At 35.5% G+C, this 25,442-nt stretch overlaps 3 protein-coding genes across 13 annotated transcripts in view; 2 read left to right on the forward strand and 1 right to left on the reverse strand.

The window, feature by feature from the left end:
- The first annotated feature begins 1,086 nt into the window (after positions 1-1,086).
- Positions 1,087-4,459, forward strand: LOC126755493 (dentin sialophosphoprotein-like). The gene has a single exon (XM_050468095.1). The coding sequence runs from the start codon at positions 1,176-1,178 to the stop codon at positions 4,365-4,367; it is 3,192 nt and encodes a 1,063-aa protein (XP_050324052.1). The 5' UTR covers positions 1,087-1,175; the 3' UTR covers positions 4,368-4,459.
- A 707-nt stretch (positions 4,460-5,166) lies between these two features.
- LOC126755476 (uncharacterized) lies at positions 5,167-9,992 on the forward strand. The gene is made up of 4 exons (XM_050468064.1): positions 5,167-5,367; positions 5,424-5,517; positions 5,623-6,351; positions 6,457-9,992. Exons 2-4 carry the CDS (start codon positions 5,435-5,437, stop codon positions 9,830-9,832), a joined length of 4,188 nt encoding a protein of 1,395 aa, XP_050324021.1. The 5' UTR covers positions 5,167-5,367; positions 5,424-5,434; the 3' UTR covers positions 9,833-9,992.
- Positions 9,993-22,335: 12,343 nt separating this feature from the next.
- Positions 22,336-25,442, reverse strand: part of LOC126757211 (fatty acid CoA ligase Acsl3) — a 62,024-nt gene continuing 58,917 nt past the window's right edge. For all 11 annotated transcript variants that reach the window (XM_050470921.1, XM_050470920.1, XM_050470927.1 and 8 more), the window contains 8 exons: positions 24,537-24,696; positions 24,294-24,468; positions 24,076-24,215; positions 23,832-24,004; positions 23,665-23,774; positions 23,449-23,602; positions 22,805-23,080; positions 22,336-22,739 (listed from right to left, as the gene is read on the reverse strand). In XM_050470921.1, coding sequence (XP_050326878.1) covers positions 22,585-22,739; positions 22,805-23,080; positions 23,449-23,602; positions 23,665-23,774; positions 23,832-24,004; positions 24,076-24,215; positions 24,294-24,468; positions 24,537-24,696 — 1,343 coding nt within the window. In that variant the 3' untranslated portion in view covers positions 22,336-22,584. The remainder of the gene's footprint in view (positions 22,740-22,804; positions 23,081-23,448; positions 23,603-23,664; positions 23,775-23,831; positions 24,005-24,075; positions 24,216-24,293; positions 24,469-24,536; positions 24,697-25,442) is intronic.

The following is a 25,442-nucleotide window of genomic DNA, read 5'->3' on the forward strand; positions in this document are numbered from 1 at the left end:
AATAAATAAAAATTAACTAACACTTAATACTTCGAAGTTTTATTTATTTTCTCTCACAAATTTCGAACCATTTGATATTTCAAACACTCGATAATTCGTAATATTTCAAGAGTCCCTCGAGTTTCGAATTAACGAGAGGTAGGTATACCCTACCATATGTAGGTTTTGAGACAACTTTATACCATGTTCAGACCGACACTTAATCACACGATTTCGGCTGTTGAATGGATTATACCTCTTATCTTAAAAGTTTATCAAGATTTCGCCATACAAAAATGACAGTTCCAAATCACTTCGTTGAAATGATTTGAAACTGATCCACGCTAAATCTCTCTGTGCGACTCTGATTTTGCGCAATCTACTTGTCAGCACGAGAAATCTGTTACATTATCACAGCTGATTTAGACACTACAAAGGGAACAAAATGTAAACAAACAAATTTTTTTTAAAGCAATTAATCTAATTTCATCTGAAAATCGACTTAACAAATGAAAAAAAACTTCCATTATTTCTATTATATGGAAAATATTAAAATGCCGTCTTTTTATTTCAAAATACTATATGACAATCTTTTCTTTTTATAAATATTAAGCGATGTGAATTCTTGAATGACAATAACAGCTGTTTTTTGATCTTTCTAACGGCAGTGAGAACACTGTTGGGTTATGAAATGCTTAAATATAATCTAATCTTTTAAATTTTCGGTCTGAACATGGTATTAGGGTGTCAATATACAAGTATTTACAGACATTTAAATGGGTATATCGAATTCCGAGATTCTTACCTAATTTAAGCTTAAATGACTGGACTATTATTATTTTCACTTAACACTGAAAATGCTCAATTCTGCTATTTTCGTGGTGAAACACGCTAATAATTTGTCTGTGGTGAGACTAACTCATCTCTGCCGAGTACCCCTTCGAAAAGTTACGATATCTGAAACGTGAACATTCTCTATGATAGACGTTCTCTGCGTTCTCTGTACGTTCTCTTCTTCGCATGTGAAAAATTTTTTTCAGTGCGGTCAAGTGTTTCTTAATATACTTAACTGGTTAGATATGGCAACTCAACAATTTAAACCATATGTTTTGTTTGTTTACAATACGCTAATTGAAAATTAAGGAAATCACAAAAATAATTTTATCTAAACAGTTAAAATTTCTTACCAAATTACAATGAGTAAGGATATATCGAATACAACAGGCATATTCAATACAAAATTAACCAAGCAAGGAAGCCCGCATAGTGTAGAAAGCAAACTGTTAAGATTTGAAGAAATTGTTATTCCAATAGGCAAAACAAATGGAACAACGCCGACACCCACCGCGACAGCAAAGAATTTGAACGCAAACTACTCCGTTAGTAAACCACGACAAACAAACAAGGAATATATGACAACACAGAAAGTATATGATGTACTCAAAGAACCTGAAGATTACAAACCATTAAAAAGTTCACTATCTCTGAAACCAATTAATATGAAATATACAGCAGTGCCACTGGTAGGGAATAAAATGATTCATATTTCTTTTCCAACATTCATAAATGCAATGTTAAAAGAACAGCTTCCAACAACTAGTAATGAAGCGGCGTTTCGTTCTAAACCTACAGTAACGGTTAAACTTCCCACTAAAGATGCATCACCTGCTGCTGCCACAACGGTTTTAGTTGATGATACCACAAAAACAACTAACACTACTATTCAAACAATTATGAGACCAACTGCAGTTGTTTCTACTGCAAACCCAACAGAGTTGACCGAATCTTTGAATAATTCTAAAATTGACGTTAGTGCCTCACAGCCGCCAAAAGCAACAGCAACGACGACAGACTATGAAAAAAATATAATTGTTACAACAACAGCAGAGTCAGAAATTGAAAGTTTCAATTCCAATACGACTTCAACATCTAGTTTGGAAATATCAGCAGTAGACATAAACGGGAAAGTAACTACTAATACCGCATCAATTACAGCTCCATCGGCTAGCACAACTAAATCAATAGCCTGTAAAAATATTACACAGAAATTAACATTCAACAAAAAGTCCGTCATGCGTTCAGTACATATTCCACTTTCGATTGCTTCGGAGGCACACAAAACTCTAGCTTTTACAGGACCTAAAATGCCAATTCGTCCTTTGGTCAAATCCCGTAATTGCGTTTTACTTTCGACAAAATCAAATACAACTGCTAAGGATAAGGGCATAATTAAATTTATTCCGAAGAGCCCTTGGCCTAAGAAATATGTAGCCGACGAGTGCGACGTATCGAACCCAACCGATTCAAATAGTAATGACGCACTTATTAGCAAGGATGCAGAAAAGTTTCCTGCGGCTGGGAAAGAAGTTTTGGTTATAACAACGGACATCGATACCAAAAAAACTGCTGTTAATATACCAATAGTGCCACTGGTAGGGAAACGAAAATACACTGATCCAGCCATGATGCCGATACTTTCCTTTTCATATCAGAAATCGCTTTCGGATTATATACGAAAAGCAAAGGAATTTCACAAACGCGCCAAAATATGTGCAACAGCAGCTTTAGCAACAATTGATAATTCGAAAATTAATGAGGTAGAGAGTGCGAAAAATTTTATTTCAACCGATTCAGATGGAAGCGGTAACAACGATAATACGAATATGAAATGTGACCATGAATCGAATCTTAAACAAGGTGATAGCACTGCAGAACGCCGAAAAGAGGTAACGGCAATGGAAGTTGAAGAGACGGCTAATGGCGAATCTGAAAACAAGGAAAATAGTACAGATATGGAAATAACAGAGAAGATAGGTAGCATAAAATATGTGAAATCAACAATTAAAGATATACACAACTTGAAAGATGTGGAAACAGTTGAAAAGTTGGAAAATGTGAGAACTACAAGCCTGGATAACCTAAAATATCTGAAAGCATTAACTGATGTGAAATCAGCGCCAAGCATAGATAACTTAACAAATATGAAATCGGCGGAAAGCCCAAAAAATTCAGAAGATAATGAATCAGGTGAAAACACAGACGACTTGAAAAAGGAGGAGTCAGCCAATGGCACAAAAGAAACGGAAAATATCGAATCAACGGAACGCACAAATAACTCAAGAGAAAAGGAGACAGCGGAAGGAATCAAAGACCTAAAAGATATAGAATCAGCTGAAAACAGAGATCTACTAAAAGATTTGAAATCAGGTGAAGACACAAATGACCTGAAAGATGTGAGGTCAGTCAATGGCACAAAAATAAGAGAAGATATCGAATCATTGGAACACACAAATAACTCAAAAGAAAAGGAAACACCGGAAGGAATCAAAAACCTAAAGGATACTGAAGCATCTGAAAACAAAGATCACCCAAACGATTTGGAATCAACGGAAGATATAGAAAACTTAAAAGATATGAAATCAACTGAAAGTGCAAATAATCTAAAATATGGGAAATCAGCCGAAAAGACGGAAAAGTTGGAGGACATCGATAGAAAAATGCTAAAAGATCTGGAATCTACCGGAGTTACAGAGATCCTAAAGAACATGGAATCAACAGAACGCAGAAAAACCCCAAAAGGTTTGAAAGATAACTTAAAAGTTAAGGAATCGGTTGAATATACAGATAACCTAAAAGAAGTTGAATCAGCCGAAAGGACACAAAATCGAAAGAATGTGGAATCAACTGGAAATACAGATAGCCAAGAAGAAGTGAAATCAACACGAGTCACGGTAAACCTTAAAGATATCGAGGCAGTTGAAGGCACAGAAAGCCTTAAAGAATTGGAATCAACGGAAAGTATAAAAATCTTACATGGTATAGAATCAGCTAAATGTGCATATAAACCAGATCTGAAATCAGCTCAAAAGACAAAAAATCGAAGCCATTTTGAATCAGCTGAAAGTATACATGGTATACAAGATTTGGAATCAACTGAAAGTACAAAATTCTTAAAGGTTTTGAAATTAACTGAAAGCGCAGAAAACCTGAAAGTTGTGGAATCAATCGAAAGGGCAAAAAATCCTAAGGATATAAAATCGGCTGATGATTCAAATAACGCAAACAATATAGAATCTGCCGAAGTTAAAGAAATGCGACAGGATATGGAATGTGTAGATAATCGAAAAAATATTGCCACTACAGCAGAAATGAGTAACCAAATAGATATCGAATCTGATTTATTTACCTATGAAATATTCAATAATGTCAGTGGTATTAATAATGCAAGTTCACGCAATGAGCAGACCCAAACAAAAGATAGCACAATTAAGATTCTGAAAAATATTTTTGAATTAAAAGAAAAAGTTCAACAACAAGCGGAAGAAATTATGTCGCTAAAAGCTGCAATGAAATTGTTAAAGACACCAAATATGTTGAATAGACCTTAATTAAAACGTTAATTTTATGTGATTACAACTAATGTTTAAATATATAATTGAAATATTTTTATTCAAATAAAAAATAATATTGCAAAAAACAACTACTACTTGTCTGGTAAATTAAAAAATTCAATTACGCTTTTTGGAAATTTAACAATTTAATAAAAATAACTGAATTTTCTTTAATTATATACATATGTATGTGTAAAAATGCTTTAATAACGTATTAGACACAGCCAGTCTTTGTCAAATATAGTCAAGGTACATACTGTATATCGTCACCTGAAATGCAAAATAACGTAACAACATTTTCGGAAATTTACAGTGGTATGCATGAAACACGAAATAAAATGAAACATGAGTGAAACAAAATTTTAATATTGGATAAAACTAGCTTATATTTGATCGGAGAACCGGAAAATGTTGACCATATGTTATATTATGTATGTAATTTGAAGTAGTGAAGCGTAATCAATAGGACATTCAATTTCGAATTTTTTGATGATACGTTATTTTGCATTTCAGGTGACGATTTGTGTTTTAGTCTAAATAAAAAATCACAACTCGCATATACATTATAAATTTCGCTTCCCTAACAATTGCAACGAACTGTTGGTTAGAATGTAATTACCCTTTCTTTCATATTACATTGGCCGGATATTACCACACAATTATATTTTCAAATGTTGCCTTCGATATATGCTAGCGGTAGGAGAAAAGATATCACAAACTCGATTCTAAATGTATCGATAGTAAGCGCTGAAACTGGCATCACTGTTCATTGCAAACAGCTGTTCATTATAAATAAACGTATCCAATTGTGTAGCGCGGTAAAAACATACTTTATTTGATTAATTAAACTGTCTACTATCTTAAAAATTAAGTCTGTTTCTGAAAATGTTTGATTAGAATACAAAAGAACTAAAATAGTATATAAATTGTAGTTTGGAAATGTTAATTTGAATTTGGTGCTAAGCGCCTAAAGTGCAGCAACTGAGTATCAAAATTGGTAAATAACTGGTATTTTTTATATTAACGTATATATTTTAATGCAATTGTTTTCAGATTTATAAACCATGCCGTTTCGTCGCTGTTTTGCTCATTGTCCTCATGGTAGCGCTATCCTGTATCCATTTCCACCAAAAACTGATGTAGCCAGGTGAGTCCTCAATCAAATATTGCTGTAACTTTATGTATATGGAATTCTTCTCTTACGATTACCAATGTGCCTTACCATTTTTAATGTAACTTCGTACTATTACAGGCGGGATCTCTGGATACGGCAATTTGGTAAAAATCCAGACCAGTTCAAGCAGAAACATCTGTACGCATGCCGGAAACATTTCAGCTCGTATATGACGTATGGTAGACTACTGCGAAAAAACGGCTATCCCGATGTAAATTTGTCTACATACGACAAAGATAAGCCTTACACACAAAGATTCAGTTATTACAAACCTGGTGCGAAACCCGATCCGTTTTGGCATGATAATCTCGATGATGTAGTGGCTATGCCACCGTTAGATTATGGCATGGACCTAGAATACGTACCCGTAGAATGTATTGTACCACTTTCCAATGAACTCTCTCACACCGAGGACAGCAACAGCAGCGATGATGAGGATATACAACTAAAAAAGAAATCAAATTATGTAGATCGTAAACGAAAGTGCATACTAGGATGTGGCGGTAAGCGTTCACTACACATTTTGCCATCTATTCACAACGAATTGGAAAGACGGCAAAAATGGCTATATCTGGTGGGCAAAGATCCAGCATTGTACACACAGAGACACGTTTATGTTTGTGATCTACACTTCGATATACATATGGTTGGGAAATCGCATTTAATACGTGGAGCATATCCGAATAAAAACTTGCCGCCTCCGCTAATAAAGTCAATTCCGGAAAGGTTGGAAGCGGAAACAGAGTGCCTGCAAAAGTGTTCAGACTATAAGCGAAAGTTCAAATTTCCAACGTTCGATCGTAAAAGGTATTGCAATTAATTGTGTAATGAATTTTCTATTTGTGTTCAACCTGGAAATTAAAAAAAAAAAATTAGAGAAGAAAATGTAAAATTTGTCTCATCTATTTTTAGGCGCGAAACGTGGTTGTTGAAATTTGGGCGTAATCCAGCATTCTACACGAATGACATCTACGCATGCGATCGTCATTTTAGTGATGAAATGAGAGTTGGCCCCTACTTACAATCGCACGCTGTACCAGATCAAAATTTGGCACTCAAACTACTCCACGAGGATAATACTGGTAATTATGTGATTAAAACTTGGTCGCTAGAAAGACTACAAGCTTTAGCAAATGCTACAACGACATCTCTAACTGTTACAACAACAACTACAACGCATTCAACTGCACTGATTTCGCCAACTGTTACAACAATTGCTACAACAACTACAGTGATATCGCCAACCGATACAATAACTGATTCAACAACTACAAAGATTTTGCCGTCCGTTACAGCATCTACAACAATTTCACCAACTGTTACAACAACTACAACAATTGATTCACCACACAAAAATTTACCACAAACACCAACAATTGATGGAACAGCACAAAGTAAGAACATTCTTGACCAACTAAAAATGACCGTTATGTCTACTGCTAATCAAACGTCACAAACACCCGTGGAATATGTAAAAATGAAAACATTAGGTGTATTCATGCAACATAGAGATGGTTATGTGGTGCCTTTGAGACAAATTTTAAATGCAGTTGATCCTTTGGATTGCAGAGGATATCTGCTAACGGAATATGCTAAATCGATTGAACCCAAACTAACTATAAAAGTACATCCAATACCAAAAGAGATCTATGAAGGTATTAGTGACGATGATACTAAAATGTCAGCAAGTCCTACGTATAAGGACGATACGGTTGAAGAAAGTGACGAGGATGCGAAAATGTTGAAATTTACACATGCGTATGGTGAACAAAATAGTACGGATTCATGGAGTCATGAAGACAACAATGATTTCAGCAGCAATTTAGAAAATGCACAAATATACAACATTAAGCGAAATAATTATTATTCGGGCTATACCACGGCGAAAAAGGTGAAATTTACGCATACGTTTGATGACCAACAAAATAACGGCGATTTAGGGGGACAAGAAGACAACACTGATTACAGCAACAGTTTAGAAAATGCACAAATATACAACATTAAGCGAAATAATTATGATTCGGGCTATACCACGGCGAAAAAGGTGAAATTTACGCATGCGTTTGATGAACAGCAAAATAACGGCGATTTAGGGGGACAAGAAGTCAACAATGATTACAGCAACAGTTTAGAGAATGCACAAATATATAACATTAAGCGAAATAATTATAATTCGAGCTATATCACGGCGAAAAAGGTGACATTTACTCATACGTATGACGAACAGCATAATAATGGCGATTTATTGAGACATGAAGACAACAATGATTACAGCAACAGTTTAGAAAATGCACAAATATACAACATTAAGCGAAATAATTATGATTCGGGCTATACCACGGCGAAAAAGGTGAAATTTACGCATACGTATGATGAACAGCATAATAACGGCGATTTAGGGAGGCATGAAGACAACAATGATTACAGCAACAGTTTAGAAAATGTACAAGTATACAGCATTAAGCGAAATAATTATGATTCGGGCTATACAACGGCAAAAAATGTGAAATTTTCGTATGCGAATGATGAACAGCAAAATAACGGCGAATTAGGTGAGCAAGATGACTACTACGATTACCACGAAAATAATGTTGACATGTTAAACTTTAGTGGCAACGGCGTACACGAAGCGAACACTGAATTCGCCGTAATTTCAGATCCGATATTAGACCTACTGGCCGAAACTTATCCCACAGAGAATTTCCCCCTACTGCGGAGACAAAATAATACAGTAGTCAAATGTAGCACAGAAACGAACAGCGAGAGCAAAACTGAAGTTGTAATAGTATCGGATGAGCCAAGCATGGCTGGCAAGTTGTTAACAGAAAAGAAAACGGAAACCGTTAATAAACGCGTAATAACGGTACAACCGAAACAACAACTCCATAATAGCAAGGTACTAACGCAATTGAAAGCAGCAACCGTTAAAAACGGTGTCGTTAAGCAACAACCACAACAACAAACTTCTTTGACGAAGGCAGTTGCTTTCGCGGAGAGTTGGCAGCAAGTGATGAAGACCATGCAAGAGGAGGTAGCAGCTAACAGTACTTTGGCAAACATGCAGAAGCAGCCCGATGCCATTGCACTGGCAGCCAAGAAGTTAGTTGAAGAAATAAAACAAGCTGGTGAAAGGGAAAAACTAAGCATACACCAAAAAAGAATTGCTGGCGATTTGACGGGAACTAATCTAAATAGTAAACAAATACTAAGCACACAAGGTGCATCTTCCGTTGCAACAACGCAAGTGCCAACAAAAATGTTTAATAAACCAGATCCGAATGCTTTCGAAATCACCAGCGTGGAGATAATAAACAGCATACCACCGATTGTTGCTGGGCGAAACCCAAATTTGAAATTGATCCCTGCAATTCAGGAGGATCCACATCAGGCAAAAATAACAAGCGTCGAAATAATAAACAGCAAACTGCCAACGAATGTAGCTAACGAGAATACAGTGACATTTTCGGAAAAGGGGACCCCGCAAATTCTGCAAAATCGAAAAGAAATTATGCACATGATGCATAGACCGTCAGCAGCTAAAGCAACAATCGCTACAACAACAACTGCAACAAACACAATGCCACTTTCAATAACCAAGCCACCATTTAAAACACCTGCAAGTGCCGCGCACGTGCAACCCAAATCAATGGATGATACAATCGAGGAATTGTTGGCCAAAGCCAAGCACATTGTGAACACAAAGAACACTGCAGCGCCTGCAAACACCAACAATGACGACGACGATTCGCTGAAGTCTGCTGAACCAGAAATACATTTTGCGCCAATATCAACCACACAGCATGCAGAAGATGACGGTGTGGTGCCCTACTGTGTTCTCAAATGCGCCAATTTTCGCAAAATCTACGAATTTCCCTCACCCGAAGTGCAGACTTTCCAGCGTCATTTTTGGTTTATACAACTCGGTTTGGATATAGCGACCGATTGGCGCAAAACCCTGTTCATTTGCGATAAACACTTCGATGACACGATGTTATTGCCACCAGACAATACCCTCAACGAATACGCTTATCCATGCCAGTCGCTCTTGCGGGAACTCAATAAACCGACCGCAACTGTTGGTACCCAAACATGTGATGACGCCGAGGAGTATAGACAGAAGTTGTTCGATCAAATAGCGGAATTGAAGCAGACGTTGTGCCAACAAAAACTGGAAGTGAAACGCGTTAAGGTTTTGATACGTCTCAAGCAAGAGGCGTCGCGATTGGTAGCCGAAATTGAGGAGGCAGAAAATGCGCCGAAACTGTTAACTATTTATAATAAAGAATAATTATTTTATGTATGTTTTGTATGTTATAGTATACATACATATGTATGTATGTATATAAAACCGTTTTCTACCTAAATTTAATTTTAGCTATCAGTAAAATTAATTTTAAAAAATATATTCCTAATAAATGTATGCTTAAGACGATTAAATTTAAGCATATATCTTTAAAAGTAAGGAAAAAGAATTAACTATTACAATAATATAATATCGAAAAATATTGAAAAAAGTATTTAAATATTAAAAAAAAAATTGTTTTATTAAAAAATTATATTCTTATTTTGTACCCCAAAATTCTAAAGCATTTCAAATTTTTTAAACATTTCAAATTTTTCGAAGATTCCTATTTTCAATGTCTTGCACTATGTACATATATTTGTTTTTGTATAAGTATTGATTATAATTGCTTCAGAATATTATTTTCTTAATGCTTTCCAAAATTTTCGAAGTCAAACAGTTCCACACGTACATATGTATGTACTTCCATATTATTCCGATTACTATTGATTTTTATAATGTTTCTACTTTCTTATTTGTTGCATTATTTCATTCCTAAAATCTGATTGCTATTGATCTTTATAATTTTTTAAAACATTTCAAATTTTTCGAAGATTAAAAAATTCCACTTTTTATTTTTTGCCTACATCATTCCTAATATAGCGATTGCTTCTGATTTTTCAAAGATTTTTGAAATTTTCGAATATTAAAAAGTTCAAATTTCAATTTTATGGAAGATTAAAAACTTATTTTACTTTTTATTTTTTGCCCTACTTGATTCCTAATATAGCGATTGATTTTGATTTTTATAATTTTTTAAAGATTTTTGAATTTTTTTTATTTTTTGCACTATATCCACCCTAAAACAACAAATTTTTATAATATTCTAAAATATTTCAAATTTTTGTTTTTATAATTTTTGAAGCATTTCAAATTTTTCGGAGATTAAAAATTTATATTGTCTTATTTTGTGCACTATACTCATTTGCAATATACCGATTGCGGTAAGGCTGAGCTCAGGCTACTACCGGGATCACAGCTGGCGGACGGCCTTCGCTAAGTAGGTTAGCTGCGAATAGTAATACGGGCTTGGCTCAAAACGCCTCACGCATCCAATGAACATCCCGCGAAGAGGCGAGAAGATGCCGCCTTTAAATAACGTCCACAACCCCCACCGGGGTTGCACCAAGGGAGAACCAACCCAAGAGAGGGAGGCAACAAAGCGAAGACGGAGCAGAAGAGGACAAAAAACCCTGGGCTAGAGCCCATCAGAATTGAGGCCAGTAAAATTATGATTATGGCGTACTGGAAAACCAATACGGATCAGATTGACAAAGAGCTGGGGAGGGCAGTATTCTGTCACCTCAGTAGATTGGAGTGACATCTTATCGAAATGGCTGGCAGTAATACTGCTCTCACCTCCGTCTCGTTAAAACCATGGCAGGTCTTCAAGAACGTTCAATGCAGGTCGCCATAATTTCTTTGGCCCTACAGGTTCAGTTGAGACGAGTTCCTGATTCGTGCCTGATCCTGGCTCTGAACATAAGCTCTCATAAGGACTTGTATCAACCCTCGCGTGTCCTACATGCATGCATAGATAACCACGGGGTTCATAAAGGGCAACTGTTACAACGTGCGGAGATAACAGCTTGAAGCGGGGACCCACAAAAAAAAATGAATACACCGCAATAACAACAAAATACCCAACAAAACAAAGATGGTCAAGAAGAGGAATACGGGGCAGTCTTCCGTAGAAGGAGTAGGGTACTTAGATCCTCCATACTCATCGCCACTCCAAAACAGCCAGACAAAACTGGAGAAAATACAGCCTCAAGGGAGACTTCGGCAACACCGGCAAAACAAAGAGAAGGGAAGAGCACCCCAGCTGCCACTAAAGAAGGAACTCAGAACTAAGCAGACGCATCACGACCCCCGAGTCAGCAAAAAGTTTTGCCTAAAAAAGCCAGGAAGACCCACACAAACAAAGGAACGGTGGAGGAAGCGCCTAAAAACGCAAAAGAGAAGCAACATGTCAAGGGGAAGTAGCAGGGGCTGTCAAAGAAGCGCTACAGGACCCCACTGAAGACTTGGCGATTAATATAACAGCTCCTAACACAAGAGAACAGGTAAGAGCATACATATATAACGCTGGACCAGGATAGAGCTGATACACTGATAGGAAAGGCACGCATCAAAATTGTCTGGGTTAACTGCAGGCTGCGGCTGAAAGAAACCCCCAAAAGGTGCTTCCGCTGCTTTGGGCCAGGGCACTAAACCTGGGACAAAATAGCAAATTTTTCAATTGGAAACGAGCGATGGGCAGATTAAAATCTTACCAAAAAAATGTGTAAACGGAGGGATTTGTTGCATCGTTCAAGACCACTTATAAAAAATGTAAAACAATGAAAATTAAATAAATTTGTGAAATTTAAAGATATTTGATGAAACGTTTTGTAATTTGAAGCATCATAGTTTTATTTTCAATGGAAAATGATTAAAAACATTTAATGATTGAGAGCTAACAAGCTTAAATCATATTATTGGGTATTGAAAGGACAAAAGTCAGTTGTTATAATGTTCTTTAAAAAGATTTAAATAGTTTCTCCATATAATAAATAACCAATATTTAGTAATTTTTATTCTTAGTAAATGTTGGATATTGGGTTGATAAATGCCCAAAAATTGTTATTTCGTTCAATCTGGCCTCCCTCCGTATACTGATATTTCCCTCATCTAGCCCTGGTGCGCACTTTGCTAACTTTGCGGGCTAAAAATGTGCCCATCCAAAATTTTGGAATTCCAAAAGAAGCTCGACAATATAGAGGACACAGCCAGGTCTATAGAAGGTCAATTGATTATCGCCGGAGACCTAAATTCCAGAGCCGTAGAGTGGGGTATGCCAAACACGGACTCTAGAGGAAAGCGCATTCTAGAAATGGCTGCGCGGCTGGCTCTAATAGTGCTCAATACGGGAAATGCAACCACGTTTAGAAGGCAGGGCAGGCTTAATAAGTAATTGGAAAGTCCTGGAGGATTACACTGGCAGCGATCATCACTACATCTCTTTCATGATCGACACTGGAAGAAACGCTTACCAACACAGAAAAAATACTGGAATACGAAAGTGGAATATTTCGAAACTTGACACATCGAAATTAATGTCTGCTATATACGACCAGAACCCATCTAGCAACTCCCCCATTATAGCAAGAAAAACAGTCGAGTATACAATGCTTAATATAACAAAAGCCTGTTAAAAATCAATGCCCAAGGCTTCCCACAGCAAACATAAAGCAGCAGTTTGCTGGGGGACTGAAAATATCGCCCAACTCAGACGCACATCCTTCCACCTTCACAGATTCAACGAGATCCAGGCGCAGAGGAGCCGCATCCCAAGAAGACGATCAATATAAAGCAGCAAAAAAGGAGTTAAAGCACGCCATTGACGACAGCAAAAGGAAAAATGGGAGAAACTACGGAAGGATATAAACAGAAATCCCTGGGGGCTCGGGTAGAAAATAGTGATGAAGAAACTCGGCGCTCGAGCAAAGCCACCTGACCTAACCGCTGCCAAAATGGATCACATCGTGAACGCACTATTCCCCGCGCACGAAATAAGGATTAGTGATCTAGAACACATTCTAAGATCTGCGCAAATCCCCCAGTTTACTCTTGAAGAGCTGCAACCAGCTACTGGCAAGCTCAAAGCCAACAAATCACTTTGCCCGGACGGGATCCCAGCAGAAACGCTCAAAATAATCGCTGCAGATCGCCCAGGAATGCTACTGAATATACCTTGAAGCCGGAATATTCCCTGAACCATGGAAAAAGCAACGGCTGGTGCTAATCAGTAAGGGAAAAGGAGACCCCGATTCGCTATCAGCATACCATCCATTATGCATGCTTAACTCAGCGGTAAAGCTGTACGAAAGCCTACTTAAACCCAGACAACGAAGCTGGAGAACTGTTACCTAGACAACATGGCTTTAGACCCGGCAGATCAACTAAGGGAACTATAAAATGCGTCATCGCAAGCGTAGAAGCTGCACAGCGTAGATGGCACAAATACAAAAGAATAGTGTTGCTGGCTACTCTCGATGTTCGAAACGCCTTCAACAGCGCTAGATGGGTAGATATGATTGACGCTGTCGAGAAAAGCTTTAAGATACCCGACTACCTCAGGGCTGTAGTGCGGAGCTACCTTAGTAACAGGAAACTGCTGTACGAAACTAAAGAGGGATCACGACAGATAGCAGTCACGTCAGGAGCAGATAGATAGATAAATTAATGAGGATTGCACCGCGACTTAGGGTCTATTGTGCTCTCTCCTGACTCACAGCGTCTCAGCTAGCCCCAGCAAATTGATGAACTCCAATATACTGCTAGGTGCTATTGAGGCGATGTGATCCCTATTTAGAAACATGGATCCAAGGACCTTGGTCCTGCGCCTACAGATTGCCGTGCAATCCATTAGCAGGTGTTCTGGAGTTTCGGGTTCCAAATCGCAGAACCGGCAATTTGCACAAGAAGCTAGGCCCATGTTGAATAAGTGCTTCTTCAGTTTGCAATGGCCGGTGTAGAAGGCGATCAGTAGCCTGACTTTATTTCTTGGGAGATTGATTATGCATTTAAACCTTTTGAGGTTATAACCCTTCATCAGCAACTTTGCGTGCCGCAAGCCTGGAAGGTGTTGCCAATGTATCTCCCTACCCACTGCTACATTATTACGGACCTGTTCCTTTATGGTGTGGGGACCCACCTCTATGAAAGGTTTCGGTCCTACCATGCTGGTGGATGCTGCAGAGCGGGCAAGCTCATCGGCCAGTTCATTACCGGCGATGCCTCTGTGGCCTGGCACCCAAATAAGGTGCACCTGGTTGCATTCTGCAAGACTGTTGAGCCGGTCTATACACTCCTGCACCAATAGCGATTTTAACTCGTATGACGAGATCGCCTTGAGTGCCGCTTGGCTATCGCTTAGTATAGCTATACGTTCGTTGCGATAGCCGCGTTGGAGGTTTAACTCTACGCACCGACTTATAGCAAATACCTCCGCTTGGAATATGCTCGGAAACTTACCCATAGGTATGGAGTTTTGTGCGTGGTCCTGCGACCCCTGCGCCAATTCCCTCCGACATTTTCGAGCCGTATAACGTCAGGAACAACAAAAGGATCCATTCTAGGCCCACACCTGTGGAACATTAGTTATGACGAAATACTAAAACTAGAAATGCCAGATGAATCGTATTTAATTGGCTACGCGGACGACATTGCAGCAGTAATCACAGCAAGGGATACAGAATAAGCGCGAAGAAAGCTGAACGAACTCATGATACGGACGTAAGCATGGCTCGACTCACACAGCCTCCAGCTCGCTACGGAGAAAACAGAGCTACTACTGCTAACAAACAAGAACATACACCTCGAGACTACGGCGAACTGGGATCTAATTATTAGAGCTCTGGCAGAGTTAAAGGTCCCGGACTACCTTATCCGAATTGTGACAAGTTACTTTGAAAACAGAGTATTAGTATACGAGACCGAATATGGACCTGAAACATACAAAGTAAAGGGCGGCGTTCCGCAAGGGTCAGTCCTCAGCCCTGTACTCTGGAACGTGATGTACAACGGAATCCTGAGAGTCGCGGTGCCTGAGGCGGTAAAAATAGTAGAATATGCGGACGACATTGAGGTCGTAGTAGTAGCGAAAACCCTAGACGAAGCGAGAAACAAGTGTACTGAATGCATTAACAATATTAAAAAATGGCTCGAGACAGCTGGCTTACAGCTAGCTGCACACAAAACCGAGGTGGTTTTAATGAGCAGCCGAAAAGCAGTGGAATCAATGGAGTTACGTATTGATGGGCACACCATAAAGTCAAGCCCACATCTCAAATATCTTGGAGTAATCCTAGATCACAGACTCTCATTCAAGCAGCACCTAATGGCCACACACATCAAAGCGGCGAGATCTGTGTCGGCAATAGCAAGAATAATGCCCCATATGCGAGGCCCCAGACAACTAGTCAGAAAGTTGCTGCAAACGTCAGTAGCTCCATCATTCTGTACGCGGCGCCAATTTGGATATCTGCTATTAGACATAGCTCGTATATGAGAGGAGTTGCTTCGGTACACAGACTGGCGTCACTGAGGACTTGCTGAGCATTCAGAACAGTATCAGATTATGCAATCCATGTTATATCGGGAAGACTCCCCATAAACATAGCAGCTGAGCGTTGCTCATCAGTCCGAGATATGAGGGCTAACATATCACCCAACCAATATAGACAAGAACTGATAAAAAATCGACGAAAAATGCCTCCAGAAATGGCAGGAGAGATGGAACAACTCAACGAAGGGAAGGTGGACCCACTCTCTGATACCCAATATTAGAGAATGGGTTACGCGGGATCATGGGGAGGTGAACTACTACCTTAAGCAGTTTCTATCTGGCCACGACTGCTTCAGAAGCTATCTGCATAAATTCAAGCATGTGGAATCTCCTCTCTGCATGCACAGCGAAAATTATATTGAAACAGCAGACCACGTACTGGTGGAATGTATCCGCTTCCAAAAGGAAAGGCAAATACTTTCCGATAAACTAGGAAAGCCCCTTCCCATACGTTCAAGGGACGTAGTAAGTTTTATGCTAACTTCCCATCTAGCATGGGATATTGTATGTGGGATAATAGCGTATATTATGCAAAGGGTTCGAGATGACGAAATCGCTGTAAGACCTAGAGTGCAGTCCCGAGATGCTGCAAACCTATGACACCATAAGAAAATAAATATAAAGGAGCTGTTATATACATAAACAATACCTGCCCTGCGAAGGAAAGCCTACAGGTAGTTCCGCAGGGAAACACAGGTCTGTGGGCAAGGGGGTGCTTTAGCACGTATGCGCTGTATGCGAATCGGGCATAATTATTGGTACGGGCCAACAATATCTTTTGAAGATTTACACCCACCTTTGGCGTATCCATAAAAAAAAAAAAAAAAACTCGAGACTACTGATATTCTTAGGAGACAAAAAGCAGTAAACCACCTAAGCGTAAGACTGGACCCCAGACTAACCTTCTCGGTACAAATCCAGCACGCCGCAGGAAAGGCAGCGAAGATCACCTTTCAACTCAGCCAATTAATGCAACATAGGAGGCCCATGCCAAGAAAAGAGAAAGCTCCTAATGTCGACAACAATCAGCGTCTTATTATACGGAGCCGAGATCTGGGCAGAAGTGCTTAAAAAGGAAAACCGACGTAAGATAGTGGGCAGAATGTACCGCACCGCAGCCCTCAGAGTTGCATCAGCCTACTGAACAGTATCAGGCGATGCAATATTAGTTATATTCGGGAATGCCTTAATTAACCTTCTAGCATATGAAAGGAAAAAGCTGAGCTAAAGAAATCATCCGGTAATAACAAGAGCGTAATACAACAAATAAAAAAAAATACAATAACAACATGGCTACAAAGATGGGAGAATGAAAGTCGCGGCAGATGGACGGCTAGGCTAAGAAAAGACTTATGGACAAGTCGTAAATTCGGAGAAGTAGATTTTTACACAATCCACAATCCTGCCACCGATACTTCAAAAAGTAAACACATTCTTCACCGCTGTAGAAGACCAGGTCGGCCCAATAAACCCGGACAATTTAATCCGCGTCATGTTGGAGAACGAAGCAAACTGGGGGATTATCCAGAAATTCGCAGCATTCTTACTACGTATCAAAAAGGGAGACCTAGACGCAGGTGTGCAGATGTAAATCTGTCAATGAGCAAAATGGAACGCCACTCTGAAATGCGGTCTCAGGGTGGGTGACGGTTCCTTAGAGGGGGGGTTGGGGGTGACAATAGCACCGATGATGCGGAAGGCATTTTCCACCCTCTCACTCGCAAAACAAAAACACCGATTGCTATTGATTTTTATAGTTTTTTAAAACTTCTCAATTTTTCGACTTTTACAGTTTTTCAAAACTTGTGAAATTGTTCGAAGATTTAAAAATCCTTATAAAAATATAATTCTTTTAAATCAAAACTCATGCATTTTCAATTTAAATCAATCAATTCCGATTTCGATAATTTTGATCAAAACAGAACTCCGAATATTGCTGATTATTTTATTAAAATCCTCTGTTAAAAAAATATCAAACTTGATAAATAAAATAAAAATTAAGTAATTTTGAGTTTTAAGTCTTATTTTTTTTTTAATTTAAAAATATAACTATAAAATGAAATTACAAAATTATTTTTAAAGTTTGTGCAAATTGTTTTTAAACCTTTGAATGTATTCTATTTGAAAATCTAAATGTTTAAAGATTTTTTTTAAATGCGCCGTTCAAATCTATCTGTTATTTTTTGTTGTAAAAATATTAAAGTTTCTTATATCCTCAAAACACTGCTGATATTCTTCGCCGTATATAAAATTGGTCATAAAGGTGAGGAGTGGTGGACTCAAAAACTTCAACTTGATTTTATAAATGTGTCCTTTTGGTTCAAAAACCACTCTTCCACTCTTATAATAAAACAATAAAAAGTTCTTAAAAAAATATTTTTTGTTTTTTGAAATTTTATTTAACTTAACTGAAAAGACGTATATTAGTAATTACATATTCAACTACAAACAGTAGTACACACACACATACATAAAGACATAACCAGTTAGAAAATATATACTCATACCTACAATATAACAACAATAACAAGCCATGACAGGAGTTTTTGAAAAGAAATTTTTAAATTTTTGGAAAGTATATTTTTTTTACTTACTGTTAAATATTTACTTAATAACAAAGGAGTTTCACCTTTTTCAATTTTTTTTTTGTTTCTGCTTCAAAAATTATTTTTCATGATTTACAATAAAACAAAATTTATAATTATTTCCAACATTACTCTCACTGCCTACTTGCTATTGTAATCACTTTGATGTACTGAAAAAAATACGATTGCCTTTAAATTGAATACACAAAAATATTACCCTTTTTTCAATTGTTTTCATTTTTTATTCTCAATTTTTGATATTTTTTTTATAATATATAATCTTGACTTATTTTAAAAGCTACAAATCTGAGTTATGGTATAATTTTAATTTAATAACTAATTATGTAGCCCACAATACCAAGTCTAATCTGCCGTTCTAGCCCAGACGAAATATACTAAGAATAGTTGTTGTGCACAAGCCTTTACTTTCAACTTAACCTCACTTAGTTCCGAAAATGTCGCGTGTGCTGAAAATACTTAACAAAATGTTGCGTACCAAATGGTGTGCAATTGATTCGTTGAATGCTATTGTTTTTGAATTGAATTTATTCAACATTGGTAATTTGGCAAGTTATAGAGAAATTATGAAATTTAGTAAAATGTTTGTTTCGATGTTTCACTTATTTCGCATAATTTATGTAGTAATCTTTCTGTTCTCTCTCTAAACTGCTTTCGAAATCCTCATGCGAGCAAACATTATTTTACATGCGAGTGAATACAGAAATTTATTTTACGAATACAGAAATTTTGCAATAAATTGAATAATAACAAAATATTTAAATTTTATGTGGCAAAAATACGGCGAAATTCGCCATAAAAATTTAATATTGATTTATAAAGCACAATTTAAGAACAAAACTGAAAGGCCGTAAACTTCTGTATTCACCTGCTACACACACATACTTTTTCTCAAAATATCAACTAACCTAAATTTGCTTTTAACTACATTTTCTTAATATTCTCTTCAACTTTTCTTTCACCGCTCTTCGCACACTCGCATACATAACTCTCTTATAAAATATGCATATTAATATTCAATTAACTTAATTTTTTTGTTATAGTTTACATGTACATATAATATATAATGTATAATTTTTTCTTGTCTACTTGTCTGAATTTTTATTTACATTTCATTTATTTTCGATTGAGACAGTAATATTTATCTGTCAAGCGAAAAGTACTGTATAAGATATAGATGTTGCCACTGAAGGCATACATAGCTTGAGCAAAACAATTTTAATATTTTATATATTTCACTTTTTTTAATTGAAATTTGTTTTTTTTATTAAAAAATATAATTTTCTTAAAAGTGCTTATAGAGTTTAAAATTGCACAAAAACTTTGTAAAACTGTCTTAAATAAAATATATATACTATATAATGTATATATACATACATATATGTATGTATATATACATATGTATGTATATAGAATACATACACGAAAGATTAAAAAAAAAAACTTAAGAAAATAATTATAAAATTTAGAAAATAAATGAATACAAAAAAGTTGTGTATAGTCATTATTAAAAACATTTAACAATTAAAAATTGAAAATATTAACTTTCTTTGTCGGAAATATTTTTATTAAAAGTGAAATTTTTAAAAGTAAAGTAATAGAAATTGAAAACGTAATTTTTTTTTCTAAAAATAAACAAAATTGGTATCTGTATCTGTGTATTAGGTATGTATATAAAAATTGTGAAAAATGCTTTATCAGAGATTTATTATTAATTATAATTAATATTAAATAATATTGCATTTTACAGGTGTATTTTTTATTAAACATATAATACTAATTTAAAAAATTCAAGACGAGGAAAATAAAAACTATTAAAAATTATAACAAAAATTTTGAATTTAAAATAAAAAAAAATACTATTAAGCAGAATGTGTAAAAAAAAGTTTATTTGAAAATATAATACCTAATTAAAAACAAATAAATTGCAAAATTAAAAAAAATAATAACTAATTAAAACTATAATATAAATTTTTAATATAAATAATATTATTTATCAAAACATGAACAAAAAAACAATTTGAAAAAATATTAATACATAAATTAATAATAATCAATTAATTAAATATAAACATTTATTAAATAATTACTTTAAAAATATAACTATTCCTAAGTAAAGGGCATATACTCTTCACTTTTATCATGGACTCCCTTGTGTTAAATAATTTATTAAAAAATAATTATTATTTACAGAATAATATTTAATTAAAAAGAATACTTTTTAATTAAGAAAAACCAATTAGTTTAAATTAATTAATTTAATTGTAATTAATTTAAAAAAATAATAATTACGTCGTAACAAGGGTTCAAATGTCTTCGCATTTAAGACTGAGCTCAGGCTACTACCTCATTGAGCTAACAACTGGCGAATAGTGGACGGCCTATGCTAAGTAGGTTAGCTGCGAATAGTAATACGCAGTCGATGACCAAGAGCTGCAGAAGAGGAGGGTTTGGCTCAACCTGACGCCTGACAAAATGCCGCCTTTAAATAAGCGTCCACAACCCGCACCGGGGTTGCACCAAGGGAGAATCTACCCACGAGAAGGAGGCAAAAAAGCGACGAGGGAACAGTTAGTAAAAGTATATTTAATAAAATAAAAATTAATTTAAAACAATTTAAAACCATAATAGTTTATTAAAAAAAATTATTATTTTAATTGAATTAAATATTAAAATAATCAATTAAATAGTTAATTAAAACCTTTGAACCCTTTATATACATTGTTACGCATGTATGTATGTGCATTATTAAAAAAAAATAAAAATAATAATATTACGTAAATAAAAAAAATTTGAAAAAAAGATCCATAAAAATTAATTTTAAAACACTTTAGCGAAAATTAAACAAATTTGCTGCTCCATCTCACACAATGCTCACTTAACGCTACACATTTCACACGCAAACTCGCTACATGCTATATGTACATATGTATGTATGTTCATATATGTAGTAATATATATACATATCTAAAAACATTTCATAGCATTTCTTTTGATTTTAAATAACTTTATTTTATATATAAATGTATATCAGTTATTGTTTGGTTTAAATTTTAAATAATTATTGTTTATAGCTACATTTAATCATGGTTGAATGCTTGCAACAAAAGAGAAAAAATTTTCACTAGACTTAGCTTAGAGTTCACTTAAAACTAATTTTTATGCTAAAGTTACAAGTGCCGAAATTCAATATCATAATTTTTAGCCAAGACTCATTTTTACCTTGTTTTCATTTATATACCTTTTATTATTTTATTTTGTGGCTGCCATATAAAAATTGGAACCTCCGGCCGTGCTTGCGACGGCGTAGCAGACCGGGTGCTGTGTTATTACACTTGTCACTCTAACATAATATTTTTCTTTTATATTTATTTAAATTCAAATATACACTAAGCGCAAAAATTATTTAAATAATTAAATAAAGCAGCATTCAAATAGTTAACGGCTCTTTTTGTTTTTTGTATTGTTTTCAATTTGTTTCAACTCGTTATACAATATATAATATTTATAATCCTAATAACGCACCTAAAAACACATTACAACTTCAATTATGTTTAAGAAAAATTAAAATTTACAAAAACACTATTTAAATAATAATTATAGTTAAAAAATACGTTTGCGAAAACGTTACTGAAAGATCTAGTTTTAATTTATATTACAACAACATTTCAATATTTGCGTTGTTTGCCACATTTCGCGGCATTTGCTGCTTTGTTGCCTTTTTTGTCGCTTGCTTATTTTTTTTCATTTTTTCTTGGTTTTGCTTTTTTTTCTTTGTTTACTCCTTTTAGTGTTGCACATTTCTCCGTTAACAAGCCATGACTATTTTGCTTTTACATTTTTTTTTTGCCATAATTATTTCATTAAGCATGAAATATTAAAATTTAGTTTAACTTACAACTTGCTTGCAATGCCATTGGCCGGAAAAATGTACAGAAATTTTTAGTTTTGTTCGACGACATCACAATTCAGTACACTGACTTTCATGACGCGTACATGCGTTTGATATCGTGTTGGTATTTTTCTTGTATTTCCTTGCGTTTCAGCTTAAAAGCGGCCGTAACGAGACCCATGTCAGGTGACCAAACCTCCTTGCAGAGCGTGAGCACTGCGGGCACTTCATACTTTTGCAATTTGCCTGAGACAAAAAAAGAAATTAGTTAAAAACCCGTTAAATAATTAACAACTTTTAAATGCACTTACATTTCCTGGCATGTTCGGATAGTTCTTTTAGGACCGCTTTCTCCATAATAGGCGACGTGCATAACTCGTCAAAAGGTTTGGACTTTAAACTATTGCGTTCGGCCAATTCTTCGAGATGTTTGTGATTGGGCACCACCAATGCCACGGTGAACTGTTTGGTTGGATCGCCATAAATGCAGATATTCTCCACAATTGGGCAAGTCTTCAGTTCGGATTCAACTTTGCCGAGTGACACGTATTCGCCGGCCTGCAGCTTAACCAAGTCCTTCTTGCGATCTAAATCGATTAATATAAAATCGGATAAGTTTGAGGAATTTGTAGAAACTTGAAATGTATAACATTACACGTACATATACTTATATAAAAAATATATATATGTATAATAAATAATACTACCATTTTTGGGATATAACTGCCATACAAACTTATCATTAAATATCAAGTCAACACAACACAAAATATCTTCACGAAATTTGGCATAACTACAATCTTACTTACTTACACTTAGGGCCGTTTTCTCATTGTATGGTTAGTAGCTTCGATAAGTTAACCAGAACGTAACTGACAATGGCTGCTAAACAGACATTGAGAAATCGAACCTTAGCCATATTACTTTTAATTTCGCACACTAATTATCAACTCACCAATGATTTTAAGTACACCATCTGGATGAATTTCACCAATGTCGCCAGTCTTAAACCACTGTTTGCCATCCTCCTCGAAAAATTCCTCATCGGTTTTGTCGGGCAATTTGTAGTAACCTTTCGATACACAATCACCGCCTATTAGCACTTCGCCCTGAAATCGCATTTCAAGCATATTTACTAGTTGCAAACAATAATTTTAATCAATCGACAAACCTGTGGATATGGTTTATTTGTAATACGATATCTGCCCTCCTCCCAGTTGACTAGACGTATGTCGCAGACGGTCAGCGGTGCGCCAGTGCGACCATAAGTCATATCACGGTCTGAAAATATGACAATTATTTATAGACTAAGTGATCTAAGAAAAGCACGGGACTTACTGTCCATAACCGTGGCGCCCGATGTAGTCTCCGTTAGACCGTAACCTTGTACTACTTCTACGCATAAGCATGTTTTGATTTGTTCATGTGTATCGGGTGAAAGTGGCGCACCGCCGGAGAGCACCAATCGCACGCGACCACCAAGCAATTTTGAGACCTTCTGGAAAACCAATCTGTGGAGGGAGAAACAAAAATTTAGTGAATTTTATTTTCAAAGTATATATTTTTATTTAATTTGACTTACTTATCAATCAACGGCGTCTGATAGCCACGATTCGTCCATTGCACTTTGTACTGATACAGAAATTTGAAGAGCGCCTTCTTGAAAGCAGAACCCGAATTAACTTTGTCGTTAATGCCCTTGGAGATGCGGTCCAAGATTAACTTAAAATACAAAAATATTTTAAAATTCAAGTAAACGACGAAAACAATAGTTTTTTGAGTTCACAAAACTCGACATACCGGCACGGAAGTCATGCATGTGGGTCTCAAGACGGTCGCATCACCTTTGCTGCCGCGCATAATCTTACTGCTGGTGTCAATTAGAGTCAGTGGCGTGGAGTAGCCAATGGGTACGCCGGTAATCAGGCAAACACTCTCGGCGAGCAATTCAAACACGTGCGCGAGCGGCAGGAAGCTGTAAAATGTAAAGTTGTTGTGTCATATAAAATTGCGTAGTACAACTTATTTTCATATTTTACTTACCCAATCAGCACATCGTCAGGCTTCACGGTCACCACGTCACAGAAACCTTTCATTGTGGCAATACAATTTTGATGAGACAATAACACGCCCTTCGGTGTGCCTGTCGAGCCGGAAGTATACATAATAATGGCTGTGTCCTCGGGTTTGGGTGGAACGCTCTCTGTGGGAGGACGGAAAAGATATTATATATATATTGCTTTTTGCTGTTACAATATAATTTTTGATAATTTAGTAAATTTAATTCTGCTGATAACATGTCTTAATAATTACTTTATAACCTATCAATTTATTTTGAATATATTTTTTCCTTAATAGAACTGATTTTTTTCTTACAAATTTTATTTTTTTTTAATATTTTATATTTTTTCTTTTAATTTCTTTCTTTTTTATAAATTTTCAAAAATTATTAAGAAGTATTTTCATTATTTAATATTTAAATATTATTTCTGAATTAACATATATTTTTTCTTTTAAATAACATTTTTTTATAATTTTTTATTTAATATTGTGATAAATTTTTTAAGAGTTTCAATCAGATTTTAAATGTTTTAATTATTGAACAATCGTTTCTAAATAGAAAATTCTAATTTCATATAACACTAAAAAGAACTCCTTAAAATACTTGTTTTTTCTCATTTTGGAACAAATAAAAAAATATATTTGAAACAAATTTATTTCGAAAACTAAATTTTGAACTTACGAAAAAAATACATTTTAATTTCAAGAAAATATGATTTTAAAACTTTATATCGAATTTTAAAACAATAAATCAAAGAATTTTTCACAAAAAATTATATACATACATACATATATTTTAAATATTTTACTAATTGTTTTAATATTTAAATATTTTTATAATTTAGTGTTTATTTTTGTTTTAATTATCATTTTTTTAATAATTGTTAT

Source organism: Bactrocera neohumeralis, chromosome 4, assembly GCF_024586455.1.
Source record: "Bactrocera neohumeralis isolate Rockhampton chromosome 4, APGP_CSIRO_Bneo_wtdbg2-racon-allhic-juicebox.fasta_v2, whole genome shotgun sequence".
Taxonomy (NCBI): domain Eukaryota; kingdom Metazoa; phylum Arthropoda; class Insecta; order Diptera; family Tephritidae; genus Bactrocera; species Bactrocera neohumeralis.